The sequence below is a fragment of the Anabas testudineus genome, chromosome 13, assembly GCF_900324465.2.
Source record: "Anabas testudineus chromosome 13, fAnaTes1.2, whole genome shotgun sequence".
Lineage (NCBI taxonomy): Eukaryota > Metazoa > Chordata > Actinopteri > Anabantiformes > Anabantidae > Anabas > Anabas testudineus.
The window spans coordinates 12,456,056-12,470,277 of NC_046622.1; the positions used below are offsets into that span (position 1 = coordinate 12,456,056).

The window sequence follows — 14,222 nt, forward strand, 5'->3', positions numbered from 1 at the left end:
TCTCCTCATTTGGTCTGCTCTCCTGCAGTAGCAGCTGTGAATATGTACACCTTGTTATGAGGTTGACAGTTCTGGCAGAGGGAGAGACAGGGAAGTAGCTTGTTATGGAGAACAGGCTAACTATATGTCAATCCCTGCTACGCAGAAGCAGGGAACAAAAACAGAAGAATAAACGAGACATCTTCTTTAAAACACGAAAAGATGAAAATCATCTCTTCATCTCAGTCTAAATTTATTATCAAAGCAAAATACATTATATCCACTTAAACATTCAAAAGTACTAAACTAAAAGCTCATTGACCTTAGTCACTATACAAATAAAACAGTTTGGTAGACTGGATTTCACAGTGAGATTGTCTCAGAAACATGTGGCCCGGCCTGACGATTATGACCTGCCCCGCTATAATCCCCATTTACCGCTCATCCAGTTCTGTCATGTCTGTGCTTTAATTACACGGCATCTAATATAACAGGGAAACGCCACCAGATTCAGCAAATCTGTGATCAGCTTTATAGACTTACAGTGACTGGGCTGTCTGTGGGGCTGCTTATTACGGCCCCACATGATGCCAAAAAAGGCAGAGGGCTGGAGTCAATAAACAAGCAATAACATTAATTTAAGACTGTGGCCAAGCTTGCTAATGTCTGACTGAACTTTGAAAAGCCTAAATGTAATGTGGTACATTGAGATGTAAGTTCTCACTTCAAAAAACATACTTGATATTGTAAAAAAACGATAATAATAATGTGTTATTCTGTGACTTTTAACTGGTGTATGGCCCTAAAATGTCCATCACATTTACAGTTTGTTGATCATTTAAGTTTTCTAAATACTTATTAATATTTGTCTTTACTACGACTTTTGTATTGTAATGTGGATCTAGCCTGTTGACTCCCAGGTGTACACATTTTACACATGCTGAGAGTAGATGCATCTTTACTCAATTATTCACTTTACTGAATTGCATTAACAGTAACATTGCAGTGATCAGTCAATTAACCAGTTAACCATCAATAGTTGAAATAAGCTATTATTAACTTTAGCAATTTATCAAAAAAATAAATACAAAACTGTTTTTTCAAATGTATGTAAAAAGTATTTATTTTTTATTTTATTATATCATTATGCATATGTATATTTCTGGGTTTGGTCTGTTTCTGACATTGTGATATATCACTGTTGTTTTACAGACTAAATGATTAAACAATGAATAAAAGAAATATACAGATTAATCAGTAATGAAAATTATTAGTTGCAGCCTTATTGAGCAGTTTTGTCGCCCTGTTATATATATAAAAAAAAAAAAAAACATCAAGATGTTATTTTTAATTGGCTATTAGTGTTTAGACTATATAAAACTGTGTTTAACTTTTACAACTAAATATAAATATTTCTGTTTTTGAGATATTGGGCAATTTTATATCAATTAACCACAAAGCAAAATCCTGAATACACAAAGCTTATATCTGTGATCAGGTGGAGCCGGTGGTGTATTGTGAAGGGAAAGGAGGAGTGGGTGCATATGAGACACGGTGTAAAGCGCTTGCCTCCTGTCTCATCATCTGTAATGATCAGAGCTGTGGGGATTAGATACCAGTGTCCCAGTAAAGGAGCTTTGCACTGCCAAATGTAGGACCACTGGTTCTCCTAAGCCACCTAATTTGTTCACACGAACACACAATGCTACAGTGCCCTGTGATTGGATTAAAGGCACAGGAATGGTGTGGAGTGCCTTCCAGTGGCTAGCTGTGGCACTGCAGGAGGACGCTGCATGGAAACATGAGAAATACAGAAACAGGTTTCATTACTAGATTCGTAGTTTGTTTTTTTAAATTGACACCTAAAAAAATAGGTCATGAGACAGAAAGCCCTACGGAGATACAACACACATGATCAACCACTGGATTCAGTGTTTCATGGGTAGCATGAGACAAATAAACTATGTATTCCAGCACTCCCTTGCTTTTTATACACCCAGGCCAAGAAAGTAGAGTTGCAGGGAAGAAGAAAGAGCACTTGTGCTTAAATGGGTCATTCACAAGATTCAGTGCATGACAAGAAATACACTGGAATGCTAAATGTTTGTTGTCTTACCACACATCATTCAAGTTATTATAACTATAGTGCCTAGCTTCAGTAGAAAAAGAAAGAGAATTGGGGGTGAACATGTGACACTGTAACAGTGGACACATGAGGAATCTAGAGCGAGACAGTGCTTGTCTCTGTGTGAACCAGGCAGCATGGAGAAGACCTGTGACATTGATCTTGCCTTACCACTGGGATCTTCTTCCTCTTTCTCTGTAGTGTGAATGCAGCAACACAACCCTGGCTGAAATGAACAAACAAAAGAACAAAAACCTCTGAGGTTAAAGTGCTTTTTTCCATATGCAGTAGTTGGTACTACCATATTGTAGCAGACAATCATAGGCCAGCAGTAAAAGAAATGCATTCCTTTGTGTGGGATTTCTGGATGAATGAAATCATATAAAAACCTTTAACTTTACGGTATTGGCTGAAATGTAGATACAGTGTGGATGACTGGGTTTGAAAAACACTTACATTAGGCTTTAAAGCTTTGTCATACATGATATAGTTTATTGACATTTGTCAATTTGCTTATTTAGAGTAGATTATAGTGCAATACAAAAATAAGCATTTTGATATTTGAGATCAAATTAGGCTTCAAGTGGTGTGTAATAAATACAATGGGGCTAAATGAATTATTGATTTAATTGCGTTACATAAATCATACATTTGACATGTCACTATACCTTTATGTATTCTATATTGCAATATGTACAGTTCTGAAATACTTGTACCAGTGGCGGAAATAAATACATAAAACTTTGGGTATTACCTTTAAAATGTAATGATGTAATGTTACAGTTAGAGTAAGAAAAACTATAGTGTCTATGTACACAAATGTAGGCCTATATTTGAATAGTAGCAGTAAGACAAACATATCAAATGTTTTAACATGACAAACAATGGTTTTTAGGAATATCTCATTTCATAAGCAAAGACAAGAACACATGAGAGAATATGTAGACTAAAATACATGTGAGAGATTAACAAAAAAAGGACTGTTCTCACAACATTTGCAAATAATAAGATAAGATTACTTTTGCAGATCTTAATTGTACAAGGTATTCATCGGTGGGGGGGGGGGGGGTTCTTTTGACTGAACCCTTTTAAATCCACATCAAGTCAAACTAAAAGCGATGGGAAAATGTTGTAAAATGGGATTCGCAATACAAATGCGGACACATTAAGAGAAACTAATGACTTGATGTGTCCCTGCAGTGCTCACATGTGGTGGTGGGAAGTCGCTCACGTCCAAGTTTGGCTCCAGGCAAGCACCGGAAGTAGGGGACAACAAAAAAGGCCTTCCAACTAAATGGTTAGACTAAGGTTTTTGAATTAATAATAATAATTTGCCTTGAATACAATTGTATTTATAAAGTAGCAAAACATATGAGTTGTCCCACCTTTAACGTCAATCGACTACATAACGCGACTCGAAATGTACGTGACAAAAACAATAACTCCTACTTTAATTTGAAGGGAACGAGCGGAAGTGCCACCTCCTGCTCGGCGGGGTTGCTGTTGGAGCAGAGGTGGATGGAGGCGAAACAGGTTGGAGGAGTGTGTTGAACGCAGATTAACAGCTGCTGCTGCTGCTGCTGCTGCTGTCTCTCAGATTGAGTTACCATGTCAATATGTTTAGCTTGTTTTTGACGGCGGACGAGCGGTGTTTTTAATGGCGGCGCAGCCGTTTCCACGATGGCTAAACTGAAAAGTTAGGCAGCAAACTTTGAACACGGAGTTGGAGACTTTTTCCCAGACGTTACTGATAAACATAAAAAAAAAAAAAACGCCATCATGGCTCACAGTATTTCGGTTTCGATATGGGCATTTGTTTTTATTTTAAACATCGGCGTGTCCAAATGTTATTTTTCCGTACCACTGAAAATATACACAGGGAGGTACAACGTATCCTCGGCGGTGGATGTGACTCCTCTTCGCCGGGTAGCGTCTGATGGCAGCGGCCTGTCTCTGGCCTCTGATCCCAGTGGGATAGTGAACTTTCTGGACATGGTGAATAACTTAGAGGGAGACTCTGGAAGAGGCTACTACATAGAAATGTCAATTGGTACTCCGGGTCAAAAGGTAATGTATCCTAAACCCTGCTACTGTTTGTGGTTGTATGTATTGATATGATTTGGTTATGGTTGGTTCAAAGTGATCAACAGATTCACATATGTTCAAGTCTGGCTTAAAACAACAGTGAGGCACTCATATAGTGTAAACACCAAAAAGAGGTTTTACTTGCTTTACTTGCTGTGCTCCTATTTACATTGGCCATGGGTTGATCCTTCCCTACAGCCCCCTTCAACTGAAGTGAGACAGAGTCTGAGCAAAACTGTTTTCAAAATCTTCCACATGCAATCAAATCAAGTGGATATCTTTCACATTTGAAATCCCCTCGCTACGTTTTTGTTGAGTTGCAATGGGAGGAAAATGAGAAAAGAGGCAGCTTTGTACTAAAACACTACAACATTGGAAGATACAGGTTGATGCTATATGTTAAAGCTGCTACAGTGTTCACATAAGTACTTGACCATTGTTTTGAAATGCACTCAGTGAAATTAAATTTCTTTCTTTTAGTTCTTTTCTCTAATTTCCTCACTGGGTTTACAGTGTCAATTGTCATATTCAGTCACTGAGAGCAAATCTGTTGTGTCTGAAATGTGTGAACAGGGGCTGCTCTGTCCAAAATATGATCTATTGAAGGGGGTCTGTGTTAGAGAGTGGCCTCTGTGTGTTTGTCGTCTATGGTAGATTTAACATTTTAAACATACTTAACAACTTTTTGTTATTCCCCCTACAGCAGAACATTCACTTAGGTTTTGGGAAAATCATCCTTGGTATACTTAAAATCAAATCAGATATTTATTTCCAGGCCTGTCGGGAGCCATCATAGCAGCAGAATATCATAGCTGTAGGGTGCAGCAGCTGGTTCAGTTCCTTACAGCCTTGGGGTCTCTAGGTAGACTAAACCCCAGCTCACATGCACTCACATGATACTGCCTGTGAGGACCACTGTTTCTCACCAGGCAGCTGACTGGGATTATGAGGCTCCCAGTGAGCCAAGAGCAGCCCAGAGTTGTACAAAATGGTACATGCCCTGGTTCCAGCATATCTGCTGGGTATTTTCTCATGGTTGCGTGCAAATGTGCCTATGAAATTGTCAACATTTCATATTGCTTGTTATGTAAAGTGCCTAATAAGATCATATTAATGATTAAGGAGGGATAAATGGCCCCAGAAGAGTTGGAAGAGGGATTCTCCCATCACTATTAAAAATACATCATGCTTTAGGGTGTTGTAGGTTTAAGACTACACTCTACTGTCTTGTAAGTAGATGCGTTTCAAAGGGAGCTTAGAGCAAAGGTGAATTATCTCATTAGTAACTTGACCTCTTGTTCCTGGGCTTCTCAAGTTAAACAGATCAGAGCCTTTAAGACTCTTGGGTGGCACAGCTCAGTTTCTCAGGCTCACAGAGGCTTATCAGTACTGCCTGCCATGTCACTGCTGGGCCTGTGTCAACCTCTGAGAAGATAATGTTGCAATAGTTGCTCACGTACGGTTCTCACACTACTTTGCACCACTGCTCTAATCGAAGACCAAATGAGGAAATTCCTCAGAATTCATGTTTGTTCAGATGGCAATTATTTCAAAGCACCATTTTACTCCTGTGGATTTTTTTTGGGCATCCCAGAGGGCAAGTGGTACATTTACCTGTATGCCTGTATAGGTGTGGTAATTATATCAGATTTAGAATATTATCATTAGATTCCATCATGATTAAGTCTCAGGAGAAGTAGTCATGGCTTAATTTCAAACAAATCACCCACAGTATATTACAGTAAGAAATTAAAATACTAATATTTTGTAATTAGTGGATAAACGTAAGCTTTTGCTCTATAGGCATTACTGTTTTGAGTATATGTAATTAACTTTTATTGAACGTAATAATAGTAGCGTCAAGCATCTTTCACCTGTTGATTACTAATAAATCCTTTTGGCAAAACTACATATTATTATAGCGGACAAAAACAGATAGAACTAATCAGAGAGCCAGCATGAACAATACAGTACATTGTCCCTGAAACCAGTTCACGTTTATGAACATCAGTCATTGTTAACGTCACTAGTTACACCTGCAAATGTTATGTTTAAATGTTATATATGAATAATGGTACTGGGGGAGATGTGTTTTTCTCTCAAACAAAATATTTATCCTGATCTAATGACTTTTTAATGTACAGTATAGATGGCTAATGGCTTATATCTAGTATTTGTCCTCTGATTTTACAGCTGGAGTATGTCCATAGAAGCCATCACTTTTACATGTTAGCAGAACTCAGTACATTTATATATTGTTTATGATTTGCCAAAATGTCCTGTAATTCAATGCTATTGAGTTACACTCTCAGTATTATTCTAACTAAATGATGATGTGATTACAGGGCCGTGGTGTTAAATGAGGCACTATTCAAATGAGCCACTAATTGCCACATCTGTTGGCATGTGGCACTGTCAGGCTTAGGTGTCAGATGGGGAGCCTCACATCTGCTAATTGGTACAAACAGGTAGCAGATGCACGATGCCGCCATGGAGCCACTGCCAATTAGACAGTGAACATTTAGCTATAGGCAACTGCAGCCTGCTGCTGCAGCGGGGAATGAGATTTGCCCAGGGCTCAGGAGCCAAGCTGAGGTAGGATGGTGTGACTAGAAAAGATAGGCGGTGCTGGCATAAGGAAATGCCACTGCTTCCTCTTCTTCACCACGCGGTTCCTGTATTTTCCAGTTTGGCCTGTACTCCTGGTTCATTCCTTGTATGAGTGGACTGACGCCATCTGCAAAGAGGCAGACGGGTTTTTAGATGGCACAGTCACAGTGATGGGACCAGGGCCAGTTCAATGAAGAGTAAATGATAAGCCTCACTCCTGCACTACGGGGACTTTCTGTGTCTGACTAAACCATTTGATAAGACGTGGTTGATAATTACAGTGTTTCATAATGATTACATGCATACCTGACCATGACAGTGGGCTGTCGACTATAAGAAATTATATTTAAAATGCGATCGTGTGTTTCTGGGCAAATAGTGCAGTATAATGGTGAACTGGCTCTAGTTAGATGTGGTTTATGTATGATTTCCCTGAACAACAAAGCTTCAGGCAGCATATTTCTTCTTGTTATGTTTGGAGGAACTGTGAATTTTAAATAAACCACTTCCAGTTGTTCTGGTCTATGGGAAACTAAGGCAGCCACAGAGGGATGATAACTGATTTACTGCTGGAGTTACTTTTTCCTTCGCTTGCAGCTGAGCATGCTGAATGAACACTTGGTATTTTCATAGACTGTGTCATGTGACATTGTTGAAGATCCACTATATAGACCTCTTTGTTGTCAAGTCATCAGGTGGCTGTGGGGCATTAGGTTTACGACCCTGTCACAGTGGGGAACGCATGCTAGTGAGTGTGACCACTGCTCAGTAGTGGAGGTGACAGAAGTCTGCTAGCCAATTAGTTCCCCCTCGTTGATTTGAAGCCTCAAAGACAACATTATCTCAACTGTTGTTAGTCTGCACACACTGTGCACATGACACATACCAGAATGGCTGAGTATGTCGTACTGCCATGTCAGTGGCTTGAGGCCATCATGTTTGACTCATAGTTCACACATTAGAGAGTAGTTATATTAGAGGTTCATAATAATTAGTAAATCATTTATGTGTGACACTGAAATCTAAATCTACTCTAGCTTGTCCAGGTTCATGTGAAATCTTTGATTATGCCCAGTACCAAAGTTATGGTTAAGGCTAAGTTATGAAATAGCTGTATAGTGTGCACTGTGTAGCTAAAATATTTGAGACGTGAAATATTTCATAACTGCAAAAAAAAAAAAAACTTAAAGACACTTATAATTAAATGCTAAATTAGAAATATTACATTTTCCAACATAATTTCACCTAGCAAACATTTTAGCTGTTTGTTGCCATGGCTTACAGTAAAGCACTGTACAAAATGTTTTTGTTTCTGTCATCCTGTCCCTTTTTCCTTTACTAACTGTAATGGTTGTTAAAGCAAACTGTTCCTTCTTGTTTTGTTTTTTCCCAGTTGAACATCCTGGTGGATACAGGCAGCAGTAACTTTGCCGTGGCTGCAGCCCCACACCCATATATTACTCACTACTTCAACACTGCACTGTGAGTGACTGCAGCACTATTTGTAATCTGATATGCCAGAGTCTTCAGAGTTCAGTTCTTGTTTTACCTTGTCTGCTCTCTCATGACAGAGGCAGCTTCGTCACACAAAGAATGGACATTCCGAACCTTTCTATATTCATTAACTAAATTTATAAGAATATTATGTAATTAATTTTGTTTTTGCTTTGCTTTAACTTTGCTAAAACTAAAATAAAATAAAGGTTTCAATTTAAATGTATCTTTAGAAATAGCTCCTTTATTATTGTCTTAATCCTTGTCTTTTTTTCTATTTATTTACTTACTACAGACCTTTGTAATTATTCATACTTCTTGGCTTCTTTCCCTGTGTTTAGCTCCAGTACCTACAGGTCACCTGGCCGCACTGTTGCTGTGAAATACACCCAGGGCAATTGGGAAGGTGAACTAGGCATAGATCGTGTCTCCATACCCCAAGGCCCAAATGGGACATTCATAATCAACATAGCCGTCATCCTGTCTTCTGAGGGTTTCTTTCTTCCTGGGGTAAACTGGCAGGGAATCCTGGGACTGGCCTATCCCATGTTGGCACGGGTGAGATGAGAGAGAGAGACAAGAGAACATCCTGTATTGTTTAAATTTATTCTTGTATGTTTTTTGTTTCATCTTTATTAGAAGAAATAGCCATTTCAAAAACTCACTGTAATTGCAACAATAAAAGAAGCCAGCAGTATCAGCAATAGTTGCAATGCACTGCCAGCAGTTAACTTTGCATACTGTATCTCCGATGTTTTAAGTGAAACTCCTGTCTGGCTCCACATACAGATAGTGGGTGAGGGTGTTTTAACATTCACATTCATATTGTTAATGTAAACAATAAGACAAGCTAAAAGCGTAAAACTCAACTCGATTTTCACAAGTTAACCATTATACATCTTGTGCCTCTTGATCAGCCTGACTCTTCTGTGGAGCCCTTCTTCAACTCTATGGTGCGACAGTTTGGAATTCCTGACATCTTCTCCCTTCAGATGTGTGGAGCTGGACTTTCAGCCAGCAACACAGCGGACCCCGCTGGTGGCAGTCTTGTGAGTAGTCAGCTGGAGCTGCCTGGGGAAGAGTTTGTTAAAATTAACATATCAAATAAGGTTTGGTTGTAAAGTTTGCTCAAAGGCAATGAGCACAGTTGAGGAGAACAGTCACTTTTTATATTTTACGTGACTTCTGCCTCTAATTCTGTATTTTCGTGATACATTTTGTGCCTAGAATTATTTCATGTGCAGAATCAGTTGTGCACTTGACTGGATGTGGTTGAGTGCTCCTCTTCTTAGACTAAATAAAATGCTTCACTAGTGGATCAGACAGAGCAGCTCAGTGCAATTACACCTAATAGCTGGTATCCTCCTTGTCAATGTGGTTTCTCCATTGGAGGCCCAGTCTAGTTACAGTGAAGCTAATTAAGCTAATACAGTACCCTGCTGAGAGCAGGTCTGCCACTGTTATACGCATGGCCCTGATGCCTCACTAACTGCATCTTCATCATGTCACCCACTGATAGAGACAGATGGATAATATGGCAGGAGTGCGTGTGTGTGTGTTTGTGTGTGAGTTTATCTATGAGGCCAAAATGTGGCCAGAGAAAGCTTTGCTAGAGTGCACTAATGTTGGCTATTCAGTGTGTTGTTGTGGTCACAGTTGACCTATAGATGAGTTTTGTTCCTTCTCAGATCATGGGAGGGATTGAACCAACTTTGTATCGAGGGTCAATCTGGTATACACCCATAATAGAGGAGTGGTACTACCAAGTAGAGGTTTTGAGGCTGGAGGTTGGCGACCAGAATCTGGATCTTGATTGCAGAGAGGTAAACTACCATCCAAATGATCATTAAATGCCTGTAAATCAAATCATGTCTTTAATAGAGAAAAGAAATACTGAGGAGCACCACTGCAAGGTAGTGTAAACCAGTTTGTCTGCTTGTGAAAGAACCTTATTTATATTCTTTTGTACGCTCAAGGTCTTCCATAGGAACCTGTTGAATAAAGAAAAACCTTACTGCACTTCCCTCTTTCTCTCTTTTTTTTCAGTATAACATGGATAAAGCTATAGTTGACAGTGGGACGACGCTGCTGCGACTTCCTTTCAAAGTCTTCAATGCAGTGGTAGAAGCCATCACACGCAGCTCTCTGGTACGCTACCGCCTTCCCACAGACAATGATGAAACATGTTGTCAGAGCAAAGAGATGCTGGATAGGAATACACGTACTCCCTATTCAAGGACATAGTAGCTTTGAGTGGAAGATTTTTTTTTCCTCTTTTTTAGCTGTAAACATACGTTGGGCCATGCTTTTGTTGTGTTTTTTTTTTTTTTTTTCAGCTTTGCCATTTTCACCTTTTTATAGCTGCACACAAACAACACTCAAGGTTAATTTGAACCCGGAAGCTACATTTTCAATTAATGTACCCACGTTCTTGCAGATTAATCCCAAGTGACAAAATGAAAGACTGGCTAAACCTTTCTTGGCATTGTACTGACCTTCTGCTTTGCCTCTGTCTCTTTCTGTGCGGTTCATATCCAGGAGTTCTCTTCAGGGTTCTGGGATGGCACCAAGCTTGCATGCTGGATGAAGGGAGAGACTCCCTGGAGGTTTTTTCCCAAGCTGTCCATCTATCTGAGGGCCACAAACTCGAGCCAGTCCTTTCGTATCACTATCCTGCCTCAGGTATCTGGATAGACAGAAACTCTAGAGCTGCTCCATCAGCATAGGAAAGGAGAATTGTTTTTGTTCATCAGTCTTCTTCTGATTTGCCTTCCTGCAGCTGTACATCCAACAAATCAAAGACGTAGACGGCTCTCTGGACTGCTATCGTTTTGGGGTGTCTTCATCAGCTAATGGACTGGTGATCGGTGCTACTGTCATGGAAGGCTTCTATGTGGTGTTCGACCGTGCGCAGAAAAGACTCGGCTTTGCACTCAGCAACTGTGCAGGTGAGGGTTCGTACAAAAAATTACCAGGAAAAAAGCATATTAAACTCAACACAACTTACCTAAGTGCTGAAGTAACAACTCTCCACTGTATTTCTACTAAAAGAGCTCTAGTCACTAATGGCACTGAAACAATGATTAACTACAGCAGCTTTAAAGTGTTTCTACTGCTACAAACAAACGTATGAGGAAGTGAAGGCCCATTTATTACTGTCTGTTTATGTGGATGTGAAGATTATTTTATAGACTGATCTCTTTTTTTATCTGGTGGTAGATGTCATTTGCTGACATTATGTTAATATCTTTTATAGAAATGTTGCTGATATTGTTGCTTTGAGACCTTTTAACACTAAAAAAGTCAATAAATGGCAAAAAAGTCCATTGATTATGTAAAAGCAAGCTGTGCAATGTACTGTTTAATAAAACTTGAAAGTACAATGACCACCAAAGGTTTAACCTTAACCAAGAACACTTCCTTGAAGTTCTGTGTAAATATCATCTTGGGCAAGGTACAAAGATCACTTTTGTTCTGTGTTAAACAAACAGACATGTACACCTACAGCTGATGTAGGCACAGGGTTAAGGATGCAGGCTTGTGACGGTGAGGTTGTTGTAATTCCTGAAATGGCTGGTGAAATCCAGAAGGAAAAAAACTGATGTGTAATCAAATAAACTCAATATACTTCAACAAATATACTTCAACTATCCTGCTCAGCAGCTGTTTTAAGATGCTGCTTTTCATTATTTTTTATGTATAACAAATCCCCTCTACACCTGTCTTTCCAACATTTGTTTTATTAAAGTATTGAAAACATTTATCCTATTTATCCCATACATTGACCTTTTTTTTTTTTTTGAATTTACATTTTACGTCATCACTACATTTGTTTGTTGTATTGATATTTACGTGACCAGGTGGCGAGTGTTCAAGCACCTAACTTCAGATGTGATTCAGTGAGTGAGAACCTCTTTCTGTAACACTCATTTCTTTCTCTGCAGTGAGCGGTGGAGTGGCTCTGTCAGAGATTGCAGGATCCTTCTCAGCAGCAGATGTGGCTGCGAACTGCTCCGGTGGGACGCTGAAGGAACCTCTTCTGTGGGTCATCTCCTACACCCTGATGGCGATCTGCGCCGTGATACTCATCATCCTGTTGCTCCTGCTAGTCCTGCCCTGCCGACGCAGAGACCACTCCGGGGAGATAACGGACGAGTCCTCGCTGGTCCGCCACCGCATCAAGTGACTGAGAAGAAAGGGACAGGGGAACAGAGTGAGCGGGCAGGAGGACAGTGAGCAGAACCCATCCACAGTGGTGGAGAAAGGGGTGAGGATTGACTCTGAATGTCTAACTGACTCGAGACTGCATGCATCAACCTGGCCCATGGAGGTAGACATAGACAGATCAAGTGCCTCTTAAAGGGAAATATACCCTGAAACACTGCTGTTGATGTATTTATGATTCCAATTTCTTTCTTATTCATACTGATAATTTAGACACTGCGGCATAAGAACATCTTTTTCAACTGGAAAGACTCATGTTATCAACTCTATTCACCAACACCTGCTGAAATCAAGCAGGAGCTTGAGAGCACACTCAGATCAAGTTCAGGCTTTTTCTCTTTAGGCTTGGTCAAAAGGTATTATTTCAAACATAGGACATCACTATGAAACAGAGAATAATTTCTGTGCACACTAAACATCACACCAGCAATGATGTGTAACAATGCAGGAACATCTTACGCTGGTTTCTTCCTTAAAAACAATCCTAGACTGGGGAAGACATAAATAGTATGTGCTCAACAACGGCTGGTGCATTATTACACAGATTAAAAGTTACTGATGTTTTATTAATTTCTACGTGCACACAACGGATGAGAATTTGCCACCAACAGATCTTTGTTTTGTTTTTAGTTTTTTTTCTGATGTCGACTCAGTCATCAGTTTCTTGTGCCTCCTTAGATTGTAACGTTTACCTCTGGTCTTTTGTGGAGTGAAACGACTGCTTGTATCTACTGAAGTTGAGGAGAAATGCTGCTCCAACAATCACTGTTAATAGGAAGAATATTACACGTGTTTACAGCCTGTAGTGCCTTTAAGTCTCAGCTTAGTTTGAGATTCGCTCTGCTGAATGGCACTTTACTCCTGAAGTCGATCAAAAGTGTAACATAAAGCTAGAGATCAATATTGTAATGTAGTTTTACTTATTCAGTATACACCAAAATTTATATTCAAATATTTTTGAAAGTGATTGTATTATATTCATATCTTCGCTTTGTAGACCCGAGATGTTCAAGGGTACATATTTAAATTGGAAGCCAAAGGATTTCTTTTTTTAAACTGACACATTGAAAACACATGGATCCCTGGGGTACCTGTGGACTACACTTAACTTTCCAGCAAAGCTCAAAAATGTTGAGCTGACACTAGTGGTAATGTCATGTGTAGAAGTGGGTGGTACAGTGCTTCACAGTCAGGCATTGAAACTAGTGCTGATACTGTGGTTCTGATCATTATTTGAGCTGCACTAATGTCACTTATTGCCAAAATGTAAACGTCTGAAATGATTGAGTTACACTTGAATCTTTGAATGTTCACTTTTGTAAGTGTATGTTTCTGTGCCAAAATATTTAAATTAATTAAAACTACTTGTGACCAAATCAAAGAAGTTAACAATTTTGAACCTTTTTCTATTTCTTGTTGTTTAATTGTATTTAGTTTGGCCAATACCTATTAAACATAACGTGAAAACTAACATTTCCCCTATGACTTGTCATAAAGTTGCTTAAATAAGCTTAAGTACAACATTGTATTAAAACCCTAACTTGTATAACAGTCCTGCTGTGATTCAGACATATTGTAGGTATTGAGTACAGTCTAGCTATTCTGCTTGGAGGACCAAATATCTAATGCTTCTTATTGCATCTGGTCCTTCAAAGAGATTAAATCAAATGTTCTGAATGATTTATATATACACTGATATTAAATC

At 39.2% G+C, this 14,222-nt stretch overlaps 1 protein-coding gene across 1 annotated transcript; it reads left to right on the forward strand.

Annotated features, from left to right (window-relative positions):
* Nucleotides 1–3,605: 3,605 nt before the first annotated feature.
* bace2 (beta-secretase 2) lies at nucleotides 3,606–13,988 on the forward strand. Its single transcript, XM_026363442.1, has 9 exons — nucleotides 3,606–4,171; nucleotides 8,193–8,281; nucleotides 8,635–8,851; nucleotides 9,211–9,342; nucleotides 9,982–10,116; nucleotides 10,340–10,441; nucleotides 10,832–10,975; nucleotides 11,073–11,241; nucleotides 12,238–13,988. The coding sequence occupies exons 1-9, from the start codon at nucleotides 3,884–3,886 to the stop codon at nucleotides 12,477–12,479; spliced, it is 1,518 nt and encodes a 505-aa protein (XP_026219227.1). The 5' UTR covers nucleotides 3,606–3,883; the 3' UTR covers nucleotides 12,480–13,988.
* Nucleotides 13,989–14,222: the final 234 nt, after the last annotated feature.